General features: G+C 37.3%; 1 protein-coding gene across 1 annotated transcript in view; it reads left to right on the top strand.

Moving 5' to 3' along the window:
* The window catches only part of LOC149921088 (cell adhesion molecule Dscam1-like), a 179,366-nt gene that overhangs the window by 37,195 nt on the left and 123,034 nt on the right, over window positions 1–19,137 (top strand). The window contains exon 2 of the mRNA XM_090163200.1: window positions 8,373–8,708. Coding sequence (XP_090019326.1) covers window positions 8,373–8,708 — 336 coding nt within the window. The remainder of the gene's footprint in view (window positions 1–8,372; window positions 8,709–19,137) is intronic.

The following is a 19,137-nucleotide window of genomic DNA, read 5'->3' as shown; positions in this document are numbered from 1 at the left end:
CCAGTCATTGGCGAATACTGCTAAGCCTAACGGAGTTCATATCCAGCGTATACTTAACGGGTTCAGAACGCGGCCATTATTAAATGACAAATGGTTCAGTCGCCCGCGGTAATATACGTTTAATTGCTGTTATTAATTTCCCGGAGTGAACGGCAGTTTGTAAAAGGCCCATTTCCCTCTCTAACTCGGTCCATATGGAGTGCGCACGGACTCGCGAAGACCGCGGAGATATTTAATATTCGGTGTGGGCATGTGTTGTGTTAGTCCTGTCTCCGTTTCGAGTTTCATTAAACAGGGTAATTTTCCAATTAAAAATATTTCCTCTCGGTTTATTACCAGGGGGCGCTTATATCGCTTGATTTACGAAGATCAGCTCGGAACGGATCCGTGGAAATAATCTATCAAGGTTTTACCCACGCAAATTAGCCGGAAAAAATTATACAATTTTAATCGTTTGAACGTGGGGTATTAAATTTGAATAATTTGTTTCAATTATAAATAGAATTAGACATGGAAAAATATATGAATTAAATCATTGGTTTTAGGTATAATTGGGTGGTCGTTTTAAGTCACCCTATGACCATTAGTGTGTCGCTTTTCGGGTGATTAGTATCTTCCTACAACTAATGACGTATTTTATATGGAAAAGATCAATAAAATAATTTTTATAACAGACTTGTGATGCTGTTAAATACAAATAATAAAAATTTGAGTTTCTTTAATCGCGTGAATTTTAATATATTACACTACCTTAGTTCCAAAATCAGGTATCTCAAAACATTCAATTTGAATAGTTAAATTTTAAAACAAATATTAAAATGCAAAATATTTTTTTTTTAAAATGATATAAAGTCGATAAATATGTGAGCTAGGAGCAACAAACACCAGGAGAATGCAGCTAGCCTTTAAACACGCTAACGCAGTGTTGTTTACAAATTTCATTGGATGAGCCTTTATGCTGCCCGTTTTACGGAAAGGGGGAAGACAATAGACCCATAACAAAAGAGGGGCCGCAGACGAGGCTTAAGTGAGACCTTTGGACGGAACATCCTGTTTTTGACGTTTTGAACCACGTGACCGCCATTGAAATATACAGGCGGAAGTAAGGAAACGGATGTTCCGTCCAAATGCTGAGTTGCCAGGTAAATATGTTAATTTTCGGCCCCCCAACTTTCAACATGGGTCTATTTCCGAATTTTCCCCTTCCGAAGGCAGCAGGAACCAATATAAAATGTCAGTGGCGTAGCCAGAAATTCGTCAAAGGGGGGGGGGGGTCGAAATATGTTAATATTAAGAGGGGGGTCGAGAAGGGGGTGGAAATTTAGCACAGTCAAAGGTAGGCACAAGGGGGGGGGGCGGTACCAGGAAACCCCTTCCTTGTCTACGCCACTGAAAAATGTACACAAGAAAATGCACGACTTTGGACGGGTTGCGTTCTCCTTGTGTAGGGTGCTGTGTTTGTTTCTCCTAGATGGCAGTATTTTTAATTTTTTTACTATAAATAAAGATTTAAGTTTTCTTTCGGAAAACGCGAGTAAAAGGGAAATTCGCTTAAGTCGTGTTACCCGGTTTTGGAACGAAGGTAGCGCTTACTTTTGAGGCTCATAGATTTTCCCCCACATCATAAACAGCAAAAGAGGATTTTAAATTTGAGTCGCGTGATGCACGTGAGGTTTTAACAAGTTTTTAGTTCTGGCGTCAAGTGAGATTGCCACTACCAAATTCTTCGCACTTCATTGCTTTTACTTCCGAGTAACATGAACCTTATTCAGCGTAGCCTGTTCCTTCAAATATCTCAGGTCGCAGGTTGAGTTTTAAAAATCGGGTTTCGTCACGACGTAGTATTTTAATAATCAGCTAGGCTAATACACAAAGCACCACCCTAGCCTAGCGACTTATAATGCTTTTAAACAGGTGGCCGGGTTACAATGCGTAGGAGGGGGGTGGCAAGCCCGTTATGCCACGCGAGCCACTTACTCTAGTTTAATTCAGTGTAGTCTAGTACGTTTCGGGTATTAATTAAGCTTCACTTCAACTAATAACTATTTCCTATCTTTCATTAACGTTTATTGAATTTTAAATATCGAATTCGTATTTTGTTTTGAGTAGCCCATTCTATAAATTCCAAGCTCCAGCGGCGTAAGATTTCTCATTAAATACCTCCTTATTCGACCAAGCAACCTGGTTTGCAGGTTTGCCAGATATGTAATTGAATTAAAGCAGATGTAACCGATGTTTTAAACCGTTTATTCCCATTCGACCGAAATCCCATTTGACCGAATCCCATTCGACCGAAAGAATTTTAAAATGTAGCCCAATTGGCGGGGTGATTTGGTATTTTATTTATAAGGTATGTACTATCGAAGATCTATGTTTAGGTTAGGTTAGGTTAGGTTAGGTTAGGTTAGGTTAGAGTTGGTTAAGTTTACTATTTCAGTTTTGGTTCAGTTACTTTTCTTGACTAGGTGAAGATAAAAATATAATTCATGCCCATTACATTTTATTTTCCGCTCCATTGCAAACGACTTCAGTAACTAAACTGAAAACATAGCAAAAGCCAATTTATATAGCAGCGTTCGGTCGAATGGGACACATAAAAACCGCACGTTTCGGCGGAATTCGGTCGAATGGGACACCTCAAAAACTCCTTCGGTCGAATGGGATTTCGGTCGAATGGGACTAAAGCTTTTTAAACCGGTTAAACACACTAATAAAAATGATCAAATTGCTTATATCTAGCCCTCATTACTTCGAAAATGCTACAATTGACCGATTTCAAAACGTTTTTGCGCGTACACTACCTTTACATTGTGAGGTATAGCGGGCTTATTAACCTGCTTTTACACTCTAACATGGCGGCGTGTTTTCACGTGCAAATGAATTTTAAGATCCCCCAATTGCTTATATCTAGCCCTCATTACTTCGTGAGACGACGTAGCAGACGACAAAAAGGGAAAGTTAAGTTTTAGTTACGTTTTGTAATTAAAAATGCAGAATATTTTATTCTGCATTTTTTATATGAAATAAATATTATTTCAAATTTTTAATATTTCTAATTCATTTCTCAGTATTTTTTTAGTGTTGTTAATTTAAAATAAAATCGGAAAAATAAAAAAAATAAACATAAATTACTTTTTAAAGGGTTTTAATGATTTAAAATATTTATCGATATAAACATACTACGAAACCTTAATAGTGTTACATTGTTAATCAGTTTAAACTAGTCTATAGAGGTTTATATTTACGTTTAGATACGAAAAAATTAGGCAAAAATTCCGCTTTACTTAAATTTGTAAACAATATATGAGACTAATCATGGAATTAAAACTTTTTTTCGGAAAATTTTCCGACTTACAACACTAATTTTTTAAATAAAAAAAGTGGATTAAACCAGTCTGGCTGGGTCTTGCCAACCCTGAATTAAAATGTTATCAATCTTTCTGAGTCATTTGTCCCCCTGCAGGCTGCTGCACCCTCTATGTAACCTGCAAATTTCAAATTCGTACATAAAACACATTTTGAGTAATTGGCTCTGTATCGTTTTAGTTAACATCCTGTATAGGCAAGTTTTATATTATTTTTATAATTTTTATTTTCTAAGAATAGTTTCAATGATTCGCATCTACCAAGAACATATACAAGTGAACAGAGAATATGTGAGAATACTAGGTTAATACGGAAACGTGATTTCACTCAATTGTGAAGAGAATACCAAACCTGGTCGCCCGGCTGCTTCGTTTGACTTAGGATTTATATATCAATATAAAAAAAAATATATTAAAACTTCAAAAAGATATTAACAGACTGAAATGAGCCCCGCGAGTTACGCAAATTCTTATGAGACTGACACGAGCCCTTGTTAGTAACATAAATAAGTATGAGCCCGAGACAAGCTCAAATGTTTAGGGAGAGGAATTGTGAGTTCGAGACGAGCTCTTGTGTTTAGAAGATAAAAATATGAGCCCGAGACGACCTCTCGTGTTTAAAAAAAATATTGATGAGCCCGAGACGAGCTCTCGTGTATAAAAAAAATATTGATGAGCCCGAGACGAGCTCTCGTGTTTAGGAAAAATATTGATGAGCCTGAGACGAGCTCTCGTGTATAAAAAAAATATTGATGAGCCCGAGACGAGCTCTCGTGTTTAGGAAAAATATTGATGAGCCTGAGACGATCTCTCGTGTATAAAAAAAATATTGATGAGCCCGAGACGAGCTCTCGTGTTTAGGAAAAAAACGTATGAGCCCGAGACGAGCTCTCGTGTTTTTGGGGAAATTATTGTGAGACCGAGACGAGACTAAGGACAAACAAAAATTTTGGTGAGACTGAGCCCGAGACCAAGTCTTGGTGTGCAGCTATGCTCCTGATTCGCGGAAGGAAAACCACGCCCTTCAGGCTTTGTTCGCGGAATCTTTCCCCTTTTGTCAGTAACGGGCAAGACACAACAGAAGCTACAGTTCTCTGCAACTTGAATCCATTCATGCCCCACCCAATAAAATAAAAAGTTCCCAATAAGTTCTATCATAAGTTCGTTATTATACTTGGAATAAGTATAGCATTGTGCCGATTTGTTTTGGGTCGGCGGCGGCGTTTCACGAAAATAACCCTGCGGTGGCGCCGAGCTATGGTTTTCCAGAAATTCTCGGCGGCGTTAATTTTTTTAAGCTGTGGTGGCGGCGGCGCGAAGGTGTAAAAGTCCCCCCCCCCCCCCCCCTTTTAGGAAATTTAGAAGAAATATTCGGCGGCGGGATCAAAATTTATCGGCAGCGCGCCGAAAAGTAAATCACTCGGCGGCGTTGGAAGTGTGTGTCTGTTCATTATCTTTCGAGTGTTACATTTTCACAGGCCTAATTCGTGATTTTTGCCTAGTGCCGTGCCAAGGCTTAAGCTAGGTTTACGATAGCGCCAAAAGCGGAGCTGGACCGAACTTGTATTTCAAGCCCCTTTTGGATACTTAGCTGTAGGACCTGCACGTTTTCATTTTTTTTAGTTCCGTTATTTGCTCGCTTGTTTCTCTATGTTCTCGATATGACGTCAATACTACGTCAGTTCCGGTAGCTTTCATTAATTATTTCGACAAACGAACACGCTTATGCAACGTAATTATAGACTACTGGGTTTATCGTTAGGGTGTACGCTCTTTTATCATTAGTATGACACACAATATTATTAGTGAAGGCATTTTTTGCTGAGCTAATCAACAAAGCGTGCTTAATGCTAGACACTGTAATTAACCAACAAAATGGCGCTAGTGCCTTTGCAAATTTCCGTCTTCTATTACAGGATTATCTAGTATACTGTCGTTTACCCAAAAAACTGCTTTTTTATAAACTTTCCAACTTCGTTTCGTAGATATTCTGGTCGTCATTTGCTTTTTTATTTAAATAACTTGGGTTTTAAATCTTATCTGGTTTATCTTAGGGCCCAGAACGATATTAATTTAAAAATTTTAAAGCATAAATCTAATTTTCATTCGTTTTTTCGCTTCGATGAGATAACCAACAAAATGGCTACCTATTTGGTAGCTACGCGCGAAATGAATTACATTTTAGATCTCCCCTCCCGGTTTCCATGGAGACCATAGGCTCCTCCCTTAGGTGCAAACTATGTATTCGTATCGGCAACGAAATTGAAATCACAACTTTGTAGCGTTTAAAGTGAATATAACTTCCAAAGCAGTCTTTAAAGAAGACCCCTTTAATTTTTTCAAATTTCCCTGTACAATGGCGCCAAACATTTCTAAAGCCAAGGCAAGAGCGGCAAACGTTGGTGTTCCACACCAAATACCTGAGGTTTCATTCCCTTTAAAAGAAGGTATTTGAGGTTATTTTCCCTTTAAAAGAAGGTATCTGAGGTTATATTCCCTTTAAAAGAAGGTATTTGAGGTTATTTTCCCTTTAAAAGAAGGTATCTGAGGTTATATTCCCTTTAAAAGAAGGTATTTGAGGTTATATTCCCTTTAAAAGAAGGTATCTGAGGTTATATTCCCTTTAAAAGAAGGTATTTGAGGTTATATTCCCTTTAAAAGAAGGTATCTGAGGTTATTTTCCCTTTAAAAGAAGGTATCTGAGGTTATTTTCCCTTTAAAAGAAGGTATCTGAGGTTATTTTCCCTTTAAAAGAAGGTATCTGAGGTTATATTCCCTTTAAAAGAAGGTGTTTGAGGTTATATTCCCTTTAAAAGAAGGTATCTGAGGTTATATTCCCTTTAAAAGAAGGTATTTGAGGTTATTTTCCCTTTAAAAGAAGGTATCTGAGGTTATATTCCCTTTAAAAGAAGGTATTTGAGGTTATATTCCCTTTAAAAGAAGGTATCTGAGGTTATATTCCCTTTAAAAGAAGGTATTTGAGGTTATATTCCCTTTAAAAGAAGGTATCTGAGGTTATTTTCCCTTTAAAAGAAGGTATCTGAGGTTATTTTCCCTTTAAAAGAAGGCATCTGAGGTTATATTCCCTTTAAAAGAAGGTATCTGAGGTTATTTTCCCTTTAAAAGAAGGTATCTGAGGTTATTTTCCCTTTAAAAGAAGGTATCTGAGGTTATATTCCCTTTAAAAGAAGGTGTTTGAGGTTATATTCCCTTTAAAAGAAGGTATCTGAGGTTATATTCCCTTTAAAAGAAGGTATTTGAGGTTATTTTCCCTTTAAAAAAAGGTATCTGAGGTTATATTCCCTTTAAAAGAAGGTATTTGAGGTTATATTCCCTTTAAAAGAAGGTATCTGAGGTTATTTTCCCTTTAAAAGAAGGTATCTGAGGTTATTTTCCCTTTAAAAGAAGGTATCTGAGGTTATTTTCCCTTTAAAAGAAGGTATCTGAGGTTATATTCCCTTTAAAAGAAGGTGTTTGAGGTTATATTCCCTTTAAAAGAAGGTATCTGAGGTTATATTCCCTTTAAAAGAAGGTATTTGAGGTTATTTTCCCTTTAAAAGAAGGTATCTGAGGTTATATTCCCTTTAAAAGAAGGTATTTGAGGTTATTTTCCCTTTAAAAGAAGGTATCTGAGGTTATATTCCCTTTAAAAGAAGGTATTTGAGGTTATATTCCCTTTAAAAGAAGGTATCTGAGGTTATATTCCCTTTAAAAGAAGGTATTTGAGGTTATATTCCCTTTAAAAGAAGGTATCTGAGGTTATTTTCCCTTTAAAAGAAGGTATCTGAGGTTATTTTCCCTTTAAAAGAAGGTATCTGAGGTTATTTTCCCTTTAAAAGAAGGTATCTGAGGTTATATTACCTTTAAAAGAAGGTATTTGAGGTTATTTTCCCTTTAAAAGAAGGTATCTGAGGTTATATTACCTTTAAAAGAAGGTATTTGAGGTTATTTTCCCTTTAAAAGAAGGTATCTGAGGTTATATTCCCTTTAAAAGAAGGTATTTGAGGTTATATTCCCTTTAAAAGAAGGTATCTGAGGTTATATTCCCTTTAAAAGAAGGTATTTGAGGTTATATTAAATTTAAAAGAAGGTATCTGAGGTTATTTTCCCTTTAAAAGAAGGTATCTGAGGTTATTTTCCCTTTAAAAGAAGGTATCTGAGGTTATTTTCCCTTTAAAAGAAGGTATCTGAGGTTATTTTCCCTTTAAAAGAAGGTATCTGAGGTTATATTCCCTTTAAAAGAAGGTATCTGAGGTTATATTCCCTTTAAAAGAAGGTATTTGAGGTTATATTCCCTTTAAAAGAAGGTATCTGAGGTTATTTTCCCTTTAAAAGAAGGTATCTGAGGTTATTTTCCCTTTAAAAGAAGGTATCTGAGGTTATTTTCCCTTTAAAAGAAGGTATCTGAGGTTATTTTCCCTTTAAAAGAAGGTATCTGAGGTTATTTTCCCTTTAAAAGAGGGGTGCGAAAATTAACAACTAAAAAATAAAATATGTTGAAGGTCGAAATGTCAATTTTCAATGTCACGACCCTCGATTTAAACGCATTTCGTTTCTCTTATTTTGTTACAAATACTGAAATTTGTAACTAATTATTTTGTCCGTTGTACGTGGCTTGGCCTTTGAATAATGTATATAAGTTTCAAAATTAACGAATACAAATTATTATTTATGTTAATTAAAAAACCAAAAAAAAAACAGCTAGGCTAATACCCAAGGCACCGCCTTAGGCTCAAATCATCTAGTGACTTTTAAAACCCTTAAATCAGGTGCGTAGGAGGATGGTTGAAAGCCCAACTTACTATTACCGTTCACCTTAACAAGTCTTATTGTAAAAGAGAAGAATTTGGGGAAAAACCACTTTAACTAGCAAACTGAACCCAGTAATCGAACCCGGCGAAAGTGATAACCTTTAACCGGATTAGTTGCTTTTCCGTCTTAGAAAATAATAGAAAGTATAGAACACAAAATTGGCCAATCTTAATGCAATTTCTGTTTTCCGTGTAGGTATGTCCGAATCGCACCAAGCGCCCTACTTCATCCAAGAGCCGCCAGTGTCCGTGGACTTCGCCAACACGACCGGAGCGGTCATTCCGTGCTCGGCGCAGGGCAACCCGGCGCCCGTGGTCAGCTGGGTCGTGGCCGAAGGGCCGGCTGCCGGATTCGTGAAACAGGCCGCCATCGACGTCCCCGGACTGCGGCACGTGCGACAGGACGGCGCCCTGGTCTTCCCGCCCTTCAAGTCCGACGACTACCGCCAAGACATCCACGCCGCCACTTACCGGTGTCTGGCGTATAACAGCGTTGGCGTCACCGGCAGCAGGAATGTCCGCGTCAGAGGCGGTGAGTGCTTCCCTTTTCTCTTTATTACGTCATAAGAGGTGGAAACTGTTCGTTCGTTCTTTTTCTCCGATAGTGAGAGTAACTTTACAGGGTCCATAGGGTTCGTACGGAACCTGGATATCCTTGACAACCTGGATAAGTCAGGGATTCTCAAATTGTGGAAAAAAGTCAGGCATAAGTCAGGGATTTGAATAATATCGTAAAAAGTCAAGGATAAGTCAGACTGTCATGGATTTTATTAGTCAACAAACTTTGCATCGCAGATAAAAATTAGGTATCTTCTCTTGGGCGCTCATGTCCGGCACCTTTTCCCGAGAGAGTTTGAGATATTTAAAAAAATTGTTTCACTTTGTACTTTTACCTATGAAAAATTACCAAAAAGGTTAGGGATATTACCAGAAAATGGTCAGGGATAACCTGGATAAGTCAGGGATTTCAAATCCGAAAATTTCGTACGAACCCCACTTCAAACAGACCGGGAAAACCTTGAAAACGTGCAATATCAGGGAAAATCCCATTTTTTTAGTAAAAATTCGGGAAATCAGGGAAATTCCCATTTTTTAGTAAAAATCCGGGAAATCAGGGAAGTTTATGAGAGTTCAGAAAGTTTTCCGTAATGAGTACAAAATTACATCAAGAAGTTTTCTTGTACAAAATGTATTTACGTTTTTCCACAAATATTTGACTTTATTACTTCTTTTATATATTATAACAAGAATGTATTTCGCTTAATTAATCTTAGTTTTAATTGTGGTAATCCTGCAGCTGGAAATATCCGTGGGAAAACCGGGAAACATCAGCGAAATGGGGTTGTCATTAATCGTCTAAACCCTGCTTTAATACGTAAGCCATTAGCAGGAAATTTGGACAACAAAATAAGTTATTCGATTGGATTGCCTGTAAAGGGAAAGATGTTCCACCCCGCCAAAGGGGTTGAGGATCTTCAATAATAATATATTTATTTTAATCAATTTAATCGCTACAAGGTAATAGCTTTCTTGTATGAAATATTAATTTATTTTTGGATTCGATCATTGAGCACCCCTGGCGTAAAATTTATTGAATGAGCCGATCCCACGCGGTCGTGGCGACTAGCTCGAGGCAGACTCAAAAGTGGCGCCAATCTTATAATCCTGCATGGCTGCACTATTTATTAGCAAGCCTATCGGGACTTCAGAAATTGGGCTGCGCTAAGCAGCGGCTCAACAACGATACGGCTGTTATGTCTTCACAAATTTTTAATCTCTAGAAGATTTAATATTTATTTACAGAATTATCGGAAATAGTTGAGAAATATGGGAAATTTTGAGAAATTTCAGAAATATTTGGTAAACATCGGTAATGTTTGGTAAACATCGGTAATGTTTGGTAAACATCGGTAATGTTTGGTAAACATCGGTAATGTTTGGTAAACATCGGTAATGTTTGGTAAACATCGGAAATATTTGGTAAACATCGGAAATATTTGGGAAAAATCGGAAATACTTGAGAAATATCGGAGATTTTAGATAAATCTTGAAAAATATCGGAGATATTAGAGAAGTCTTGAGAGATATCGGAGATATTAGAGAACTCTTGACAATTATCGGATATATAAGAGAAATCTTGACAATTATCGGATATATTAGAGAAACTTGACAATTATCGGATATATTAGAGAAATATTGACAATTATCGGATATATTAGAGAAACTTGACAATTATCGGATATATTAGAGAAACTTGACAATTATCGGATATATTAGAGAAACTTGACAATTATCGGATATATTAGAGAAATATTGACAATTATCGGATATATTAGAGAAACTTGACAATTATCGGATATATTAGAGAAACTTGACAATTATCGGATGTATTAGAGAAATATTGACAATTATCGGATATGTTAGAGAAACTTGACAATTATCGGATATATAAGAGAAATCTTGACAATTATCGGATATATTAGAGAAACTTGACAATTATCGGATATATAAGAGAAATCTTGACAATTATCGGATATATTAGAGAAACTTGACAATTATCGGATATATTAGAGAAATATTGACAATTATCGGATATATCAGAGAAACTTGACAATTATCGGATATATTAGAGAAATATTGACAATTATCGAAGATTTTAGATAAATCTTGAGAAATATCGGAGATATTAGAGAACTCTTGACAATTATCGGATATATACGAGAAATCTTAACAATTATCGGATATATTAGAGAAACTTGGCAATTATCGGATATATTAGAGAAATATTGACAGTTATCGGATATATTAGAGAAACTTGACAATTATCGGATATATTAGAGAAATATTGACCATTATCGGAGATTTTAGATAAATCTTGAGAAATATCGGAGATATTAGAGAAGTCTTGAGATATTAGAGACATATTGACAATTATCGGATATATTAGAGAATTATTGAAAATTATCGGATATATTAGAGAATTATTGAAAATTATCGGATATATTAGAGAAATTTTGACAATTATCGGATATATTAGAGAATTATTGAAAATTATCGGATATATTAGAGAAATCTTGACAATTATCGGATATATTAGAGAAATCTTGACAATTATCGGATATATTACAGAAATCTTGACAATTATCGGAGATATTAGAGAAAAATTGTAATTATCGGAGATATTAGAGAAATATTGACAATTATCGGATATATTAGAGAAATAATAAGAAATATAGGAGGAACAACTACCGGAATTTTAAAACTATTTTGAAATCGTAGTTCTAGTGTTGATTTTTACGAAGGGGCTAGACCCGGGGGGATTCTTTGTAGGATGAATCTCAGGTATATTTCGAACCAACTAGGCAGTGGGGTCGGTTTATTGATAGATTGTTCTCGAGAAAGACTTCGAGAGTATTTGTTTTTATTACCGTGTTAGAAGTGTCTAGGACGGCCGAAAGCACTTCGCTGCAGTTATTGATATATCGGTCGCCGAGTGCCCAAAAAAGCGACGGGCTTCAACGATTTTCATTTTTTTTGGTAGAAGGCTTTATACTCTAAATCAATGTGTCCTATGCCTACAAATCATTTATCATTAATAAACATACTCGGAACTTCATTAACTTTCCAGTAGATGGCGTTAGATTGTTTCTTTTTGCGGCTTAATTTTAATACGAGCGTTCACACAGATACAAAGATCTCACAACTTACGGACTTGAAACTCAAGCTCGAAAAGATAAATTATCGTGCTAATTTACGTAGAGAAATGAAAATTTTTCTGTCCAATCTTTAGTATTTGCTTACATCTAGGAGCAACAAACACAAGGAGAACGCAGATAGCCTTTAAACACGCTAACGCAGGAATGTGTTCAAATTTCATTGGACGAGCCTTTACGCTGAACGTTTTACGGAAAGGGGGAAGACAATTTCCGAATTTTCCCCTTCCGACGGCAGCAGGCGCTAAAGCGTCTAGCCAATGAAAACTGTACGCGAGAAAATGCACGACTTTTCACGGGTTGCGTTCTCCTTGTGTGGGGTACTGTGTTTGTTGCTTCAAGCTGACATATTATTTAGAAACAGGGTTGTCTTGCTATTTTGACGTATAAGCCATGAATAGCTAAAACAAAGAATATAAAGCCCCAGGAATGGAAGGTGTAGCTCCGTCTAGTGGAACTTTTGCGCCTCTCGTTTTTAAAGAGAAACCGGGTTGCGTTAACCGTTTCCGGTTACTCTGATTTGCTTTGCCGAAAGTTTCTAGCGAAACTAAAACACGCGGCCAATAATATCAATCCTTCCATTCCTGGGGCTTTATATTCTTTGGCTAAATATTCAATGCATTTAACGTTTTTCTTTAAATTAGTGTAAGGCAATATATTTATATGAAATATATACTTACGTCGTTAGTTATATGTAAGCCATATTAATCATCTGTCATAGGGTCTTTTGAAAAATCATCGGTAGTCTTCGAATCTCCATGTTTGAAACAAATGACAGTGTTGCCCGACAGATTTATGTTTCAGTTGATATCAGCGCGTTCGTAGATAACAAAATGAATGGCCAAATTATAAATATTGGTCGCGAGACATTTATAAGTTTCAAATTTATAACTAAACAGTCCCTGGTTCGAGTAAAGTCTTCTGATAGCGTATTACGGAGAGCAGTTTTGGCGAACCAATCCACTTAACTCTAATCGATGGTCGATCAGCTTTAAAGATTGACGATAACTGCTCTTTGAAATTCGAAAAGAAGAACAGGGTGCTTTGATGGAGCGTGCCGGGTCTCCGAAAAGGCGCGATACATAAATTTGGACGCCAGGGGCAGCGCCAATAGAGAGGTTCAGCTCAGCCTTCTAGAATCTCGAACGGCAACGCCGGGAGTATCTAGACGGAGTAAAAATCTATTCCATCTTTGAAACGCGATTTTTGTTTGACAGCTAACAAAAAGGTTTTATCCCATACAACCGGATCAATATATAACCAATATATTTATAAATAAAAAGTTGGCTGGGTCCCATTCAACCGAATTAGGTAATATCTGATTTGGTTGTTTAGGTTAGGTTTGGTTGGATTAATATCGGATTGGACAATACTAGGTGCGTTTGGCTAGGTACTATCCTCTGGGTTGCGTTATAGACGGCCCATCTTGATAGCGAGAATGGGGTTAGGGTGGCACCGCGCTCCCCCAGCACGAGAGCGAAGTGAGTGCGCGGCACCGTCAGGCGCCAATACTTAGAATACACGTTTTATAAGTCAAACCGACACTAAAGACATAGTATATGGTATAGTAAAGGTTATAGTTCTGGTTGAGCTTAGGTAAGGTTAGGTAAGGTTAGGTTTAAATCCGTCAAAATCGTATGATTCGGCCTATTGGGAATTCGCTTGTATGAGTTTTCCCATACGACCGAATTAATAATAATAATAATTGTCTAACATAAAATTTGGTTTTTCGCGTACGCTGATTTACTATAAATATATTTCCACAACGTGTTTGAACCATACTGAAACTGGCCTAATGTTTGGCTGTGATCATAGTCTAAACACAAAACATGTATGATTCGTGTACCCCAATTAAGAGGAAATATATTACCACAAGGTGTTTGAACAATACTAAAACCAACTTAATATTTTGCTGTGAGGATTGTCTAAAAACAAAAAATTATTTTTCGTGTACCATAATTTGCCCGAAAAATATTTCCACATCGTGTTGAGCGATACCCGCCTTGTGGATGGCTGTGAGTTTTGTCTGAAAATAACATTTCGTTATTCGCGAGTCCGGGCTTACCGCAACTATCGCTTCTTGTATACTCTTACCAGACATGGGCAAACTCGCTAGTGATTTTTAAAGATTCACTCTCACTCAAGAGGGAGAAAATTTAAAAGCGCAATTCACTTAAGGTTTTGCCCCACTCTGATTCTTATCAATTTGGCTTTCATTGTACAAGGCTTAGACACATTTAGATGATGGATTTTAACCAGTTCTTACGATTTGTAACACGTATACTGCTAGATGAAGAACCACTAAGCGCAACTCTCTCTCAACTTCTGGCGCTGGATACCCGAAGATGACGCCATATTTCTGTCGAGCGATGTCCCATTTCATATAATATTTATAGTTTTTAAATTAAAATACAAACGAGCGCCAGATATCGAATAGGGGACAACAATTCCAATCAATAGAAATTAGGGATTTGTGTTAATTTTGGGTTGCTGAAGCCCAAAAAATTAACACGGAAATTAGTAGTTCCGGAAATATTTAAAAGTGAAAAATTAACACTTTTTAGTACAGTGTTTCATAGATTGAAGTTTTATTGTACTTCGTCAGGTGTCCTACACAATCGTAAATTTGCATTTTTATATTTTGCCCTCTAGGTCGCGTTGTAGACGGCCCAGCTTCATTTGCAAGAATGGGGTTTTGATAAGGTAGGATACCTGACGAAGTAAAATGAAACTACAATCTGTGAAAAACTGCACTAAAAATAGTAATTTTTTATATTTATATTGACACAAATCGTTAAATTCAATTGATTTGGAATTGATATCATACCCATCTTGGAGTCCTAAAGCAGAAAATCGAAAAGAAATTATTCCCGTGACTCCCGGCGTTTGCCGTTCAAACTACCAAATCTTATTGCTTAAGCTCGCTAATATAGCGAAAGGCATTCAAACGGAGATATGATTTCGGGCCCAAAATTTCCCGCGCGCGCTTAAGTCCGTAGTTTATACGGAGGACTTTCGGAAGCCATTTCGGCATAATATGAGGTCATCAATCTTTGGGCTATTTGCGAGCTCCCCCTGGCCGCCGCCGCCGACGAAAATTGGAACCGCGAAGATTGTTAAAATATAAGAGCAATCACGCGGTTCGCCGGTCGCTCCCTCTCGCGGAGGGTTTTTCTTTCGCGAGAAAATAACAAATATAAATTGGAGAAGCTTCGAACAAACGCGAATTGATGGATTTTTTGTTTGCGAGTTGGCGGGGTTGGTGCGTTCACGTTGTGGCCCATATTTTGAGACTTAGAAAGGGTGATTTCTTTGGAAATCTCCTCCGTCTTGTCTGGATTATTTAAACCCAGACGGTCGACTAATTTTGTCTACCCGCCGGGAGAAGTTTGGAGAACTCAATTACGCGAATTTGGAGTAATTTTTATTTTAATGGACCAGAAAAATTCCTGTCTTTGGTATTGGTATACAGGGTGTTCCGAAAGATTATGCAAAAATTTTAAGGAGTTGTAGGAGGTGAGTTGAGAAGTATGTGGGGTTACGGAGTGGTTAGCATTTTCACCTCGCAGCAAGAGGAGCCGGGTTCGATCCTAGCTTGTCGATTAAATACTTTTATTAATAAATCCCCAAAAAATAAATTTTAAAAGTTTAGTTAAAAGTTGAAATTTTTGTACCTTGTCGCACTGGGTGAAAACTCTTAACAAATCCTTCCGCGTTGGGTTTGCAAGTTATCTCCCCACTGGTTAAAGGGGTTTTCCCCCGAGTTCTTCGATTTCCAATTCCAAGAAAACTTGTTGAGGTTAACGGTTATAGTTAGTGTAGGGAGCTGTTGGCTCGCGTGGCGTGAAGGGCCTGCCACCACCCTCCTACGTAATGTAACCCGGCCACCTGAATTAATGGCTTTAAAAGTCGCTTCATGACTTTGGCCTAAGGTGGTGCCTTGGGTATTAGCCTAGCTGATTGTTATTAGTATGCCGGTTTTCATCGCCGTTTTCCTACGGTGAGTTAAAAGAGCGCCAGAGAGCTTCAAAGTGAGGCCTACTAGCCTCTGGAAGTATTCTGCTACAAGCACAAAACCAAGCAGCAGGGAAACGACTTTAAATTATGTTTAAGTTTACTTATTTACGCTGGTTACCTCGATCGGTTTACAAAGTCCTTTTTTACCTATCACACGAACCAAAACCTTAATGTTCGCATTTCCCTGCGGCTTGGTTTGGCGCTTGTTGCAGCCTACTCCCAGAGGCTAGTAGGCCACATTTCGAAGCTCTCTGGCTCTCTTTTAACTCATCGTAGGAAAATGGGAAAAAACCGGCATACTTCTCAACTCACCCCTACAACTCCTTAAAATTTTTGCATAACCCTTTGAAACACCCTGTATATAAATTAAGCTTTGTTAACATGTTTAATTATTAGCGAATGACAATAGAAGTATAAGGAAAATAATACTTATCTCGATAGATAAATATTATATACTTTTGTTACGTGTGAAATTTAAAAGTTACACTCAATAAACACTTAAATAAAACCTGTTCAGCGATTGGCCTAAAAGTAGTAATACAGAGAGCCAGGACATACTCGTAAAAGCGTTATATTTTAAAGCGCGCGCTGCTTAATATTAAAATATAGAAGGGTTCGTTTAATTTCGCGCTATCAACTTTAGCCTTACAAATAAAACTAACATGAGCTCTTGACTATTTGAATCAGTAACTCGCGCATGCGCGTAGGGTTGGACAGAAAAAGGGAGCGGCATTTATTGAAGCACCTATTGGGATAATTTCTGGTATTTATAAATTATATTTAATCTCTGTAATTGTTTTCGAAAATCATTCCATAATATATTTTGGCCCCAGATGCGAATAATTGTTAGCAGTTAAGGAAGGTGGCAAATGCGTATGTACCATTTCTTGGCAATAGTGTCTTCCCCCTTGAACCAAACTCTTGGCCACGCCACTGATTTATGATATACTTCTGATGACATTTAAAAAATTAATCAATTTCTATGAATAGCAAAATAAATTCTTTATACAAAAAGTATTTTTTAAATATTTGTAAGTTTAATATTAAAAAAAAAATTATATACTGTTCTAAGTGGTGAAAAATATTATCCGTTGCCATGGCAAATTGAATGGGTAGTGCAACGTCTTCTTTTGGGAAATTTAGTATCTCATATAGGTGTACATTACGTCCGACTTTGAACCAAATCGGCAATAAACACCTCGGGTACTCTCCTTGTTAGTTGCAGGTTAGAACAGGTAAAATATCTAGTACAAAAATACTAGCAAGATATTCCGGTAAATCGGCTTTGGGATTTTGAATTTTGCCTATTTTCTGTTGAATTCCTTAATGTTCCTATACGTGTGTTATATTAATACCTTTTAGAAAAGTCTATCGCGAAAACTTCAAATTGACCAATAAGTATTCGATATATATTATTATACTATCTATGTTAATTGATTAATTATAACTTTGAAATAAAATGTAATAGACGGTATTTTCCAAAATTATATAACGTGCGTAGGTAAACTTAGAAATTCAACCGTAAACAGGCCAATCTCGTAATTCCGTACCTATCTATGTAGATCGTAGTTAAACACAGTGACGTAACTTTTAGAACGTGGTCATTCATAAAGACATTCTCCTTACACGTGAAAAATAGTATGGCAACCTCGTTTTTCAGTACTATGTCCGATAACTATGTTGAACCCAAGACTATGTTGAGCATAATGCTCGAATTTTCCCCATGGTGAGGGGGGGGGGATGAAAATCATCTCAACAAAGTCATTTTTCCTAAATAGAAATAAATGTATTCCTGATAAAATATAATTGGAAATAGCGCCATCTACTGGCCAAACATTCTACTCTGTTTTTTGAAGAGAGGTTGATCCTCTTAGAACGGCTTTTTCTGTAATAAATAGTGCAGGGAATTTCTCATAGACGCGTTGAATTAATATCGTAAAAAGCAAAACCGTTATCGGTTTTTAACAGCGCATTTCCATAATGAATCCATTTCGAACACAACAAACTATCATTTTTATTCATTCGGCTGAATCCGCGCGTTGAACACGTGCCCTTTTTTTGACTACGCGTCATATCGCAATTTTATCATCCGTAAAACCAGGCAGTTTTTTGGCCGAACCCATATCTAAATAACCCTTTTGGCGTTTTAGCGTACCACTCGTAATCACCCGATGATTATTAGTGTAGCTTGTATGAGCGGACGGCGGAGGCCAGGCTTAGGAAGGTAATTAGGTGGCGCGAGCACTCTCAGGGTGGGGTATCGCGCGGCACGCGCTGCCGGTATTTCCTTTGGCGCTGCGGGGACTGTCAATTAAAAAACCATTTACAGGAGCGGGCTTCTTTGCCTTAATGGCGAAACCGACGGAGAGGGGCCCGCATTGGGGTCTTTCGCCCGAATTTAGGCCCCAAATTGCCACGCTGAAACGAACGGATATCGCGAAGGGTAAACACAATGTTTTTCCGCTTTGGCGGTATTCTGTGATGTGGAAAGAGCGCTAGTTCAAGACTCGATTTTAGTTCACCGCTGGTTTAACCACAAGTATATCATTTAGCTCGTAAGTGAGAAGTGTTTATCTAGGCCGTACAAGTGTATCACGTGCTTTCGCAGTCTCGAGGCAGTTTAATACGATGTAAAATTAAATTTATTTTAAAATATATTAATAATAATCAGCTATTGTCAGTTGCAGGTTAACAAAGGCAATAATCTAGTTTATTTGGTGGAAAGATACTAGCACAAATTTCCTCTAAATCGACGGCGGTAATTATGGGCTCTTGCCCGTATGTAGCCCTTAAAGGGAATATAACCTCACGTTTTTGGTGTGGAACACCAACGTTTGCAGCTCTGGCTTTGGCTTTAAAAATGTTAAACACTATTAATTAAACACTATTAGCTAACTTGCACTCGCCGGTTCGATTTCGGCCGGTCCAAGGTGATGTATTTTTCGACACATTCATCGTATGGAAATCCTTCACAGAACAATTTTTGATTAAAATTTTGATTAATTTCTGGGTGCAATAATAATATATATTTTCTATCTTAAACGATTGTCACGCAAGAGTTGCTACTCGCGGCTTTCTATCATCGTGGGATTACAACAGGTTGCAATATTTTTGGTTCGCGAAAAGGGTTCGCTGGATAGATATGAAGGATAAAGGTTTCGCTTGCCAAAGTTCTTTTATAAAGTAGGCTACACGATGATGGAAAATGTAGTTGGACGATAGTACAATGAA

The sequence above is a fragment of the Leiobunum rupestre genome, chromosome 11 (assembly GCF_980474605.1).
Source record: "Leiobunum rupestre chromosome 11, qqLeiRupe1.1.hap1, whole genome shotgun sequence".
Taxonomy (NCBI): domain Eukaryota; kingdom Metazoa; phylum Arthropoda; class Arachnida; order Opiliones; family Sclerosomatidae; genus Leiobunum; species Leiobunum rupestre.
The sequence above is the reverse complement of the archived record's forward strand: the minus strand, read 5'-3'. Positions and strand labels throughout refer to the sequence as shown.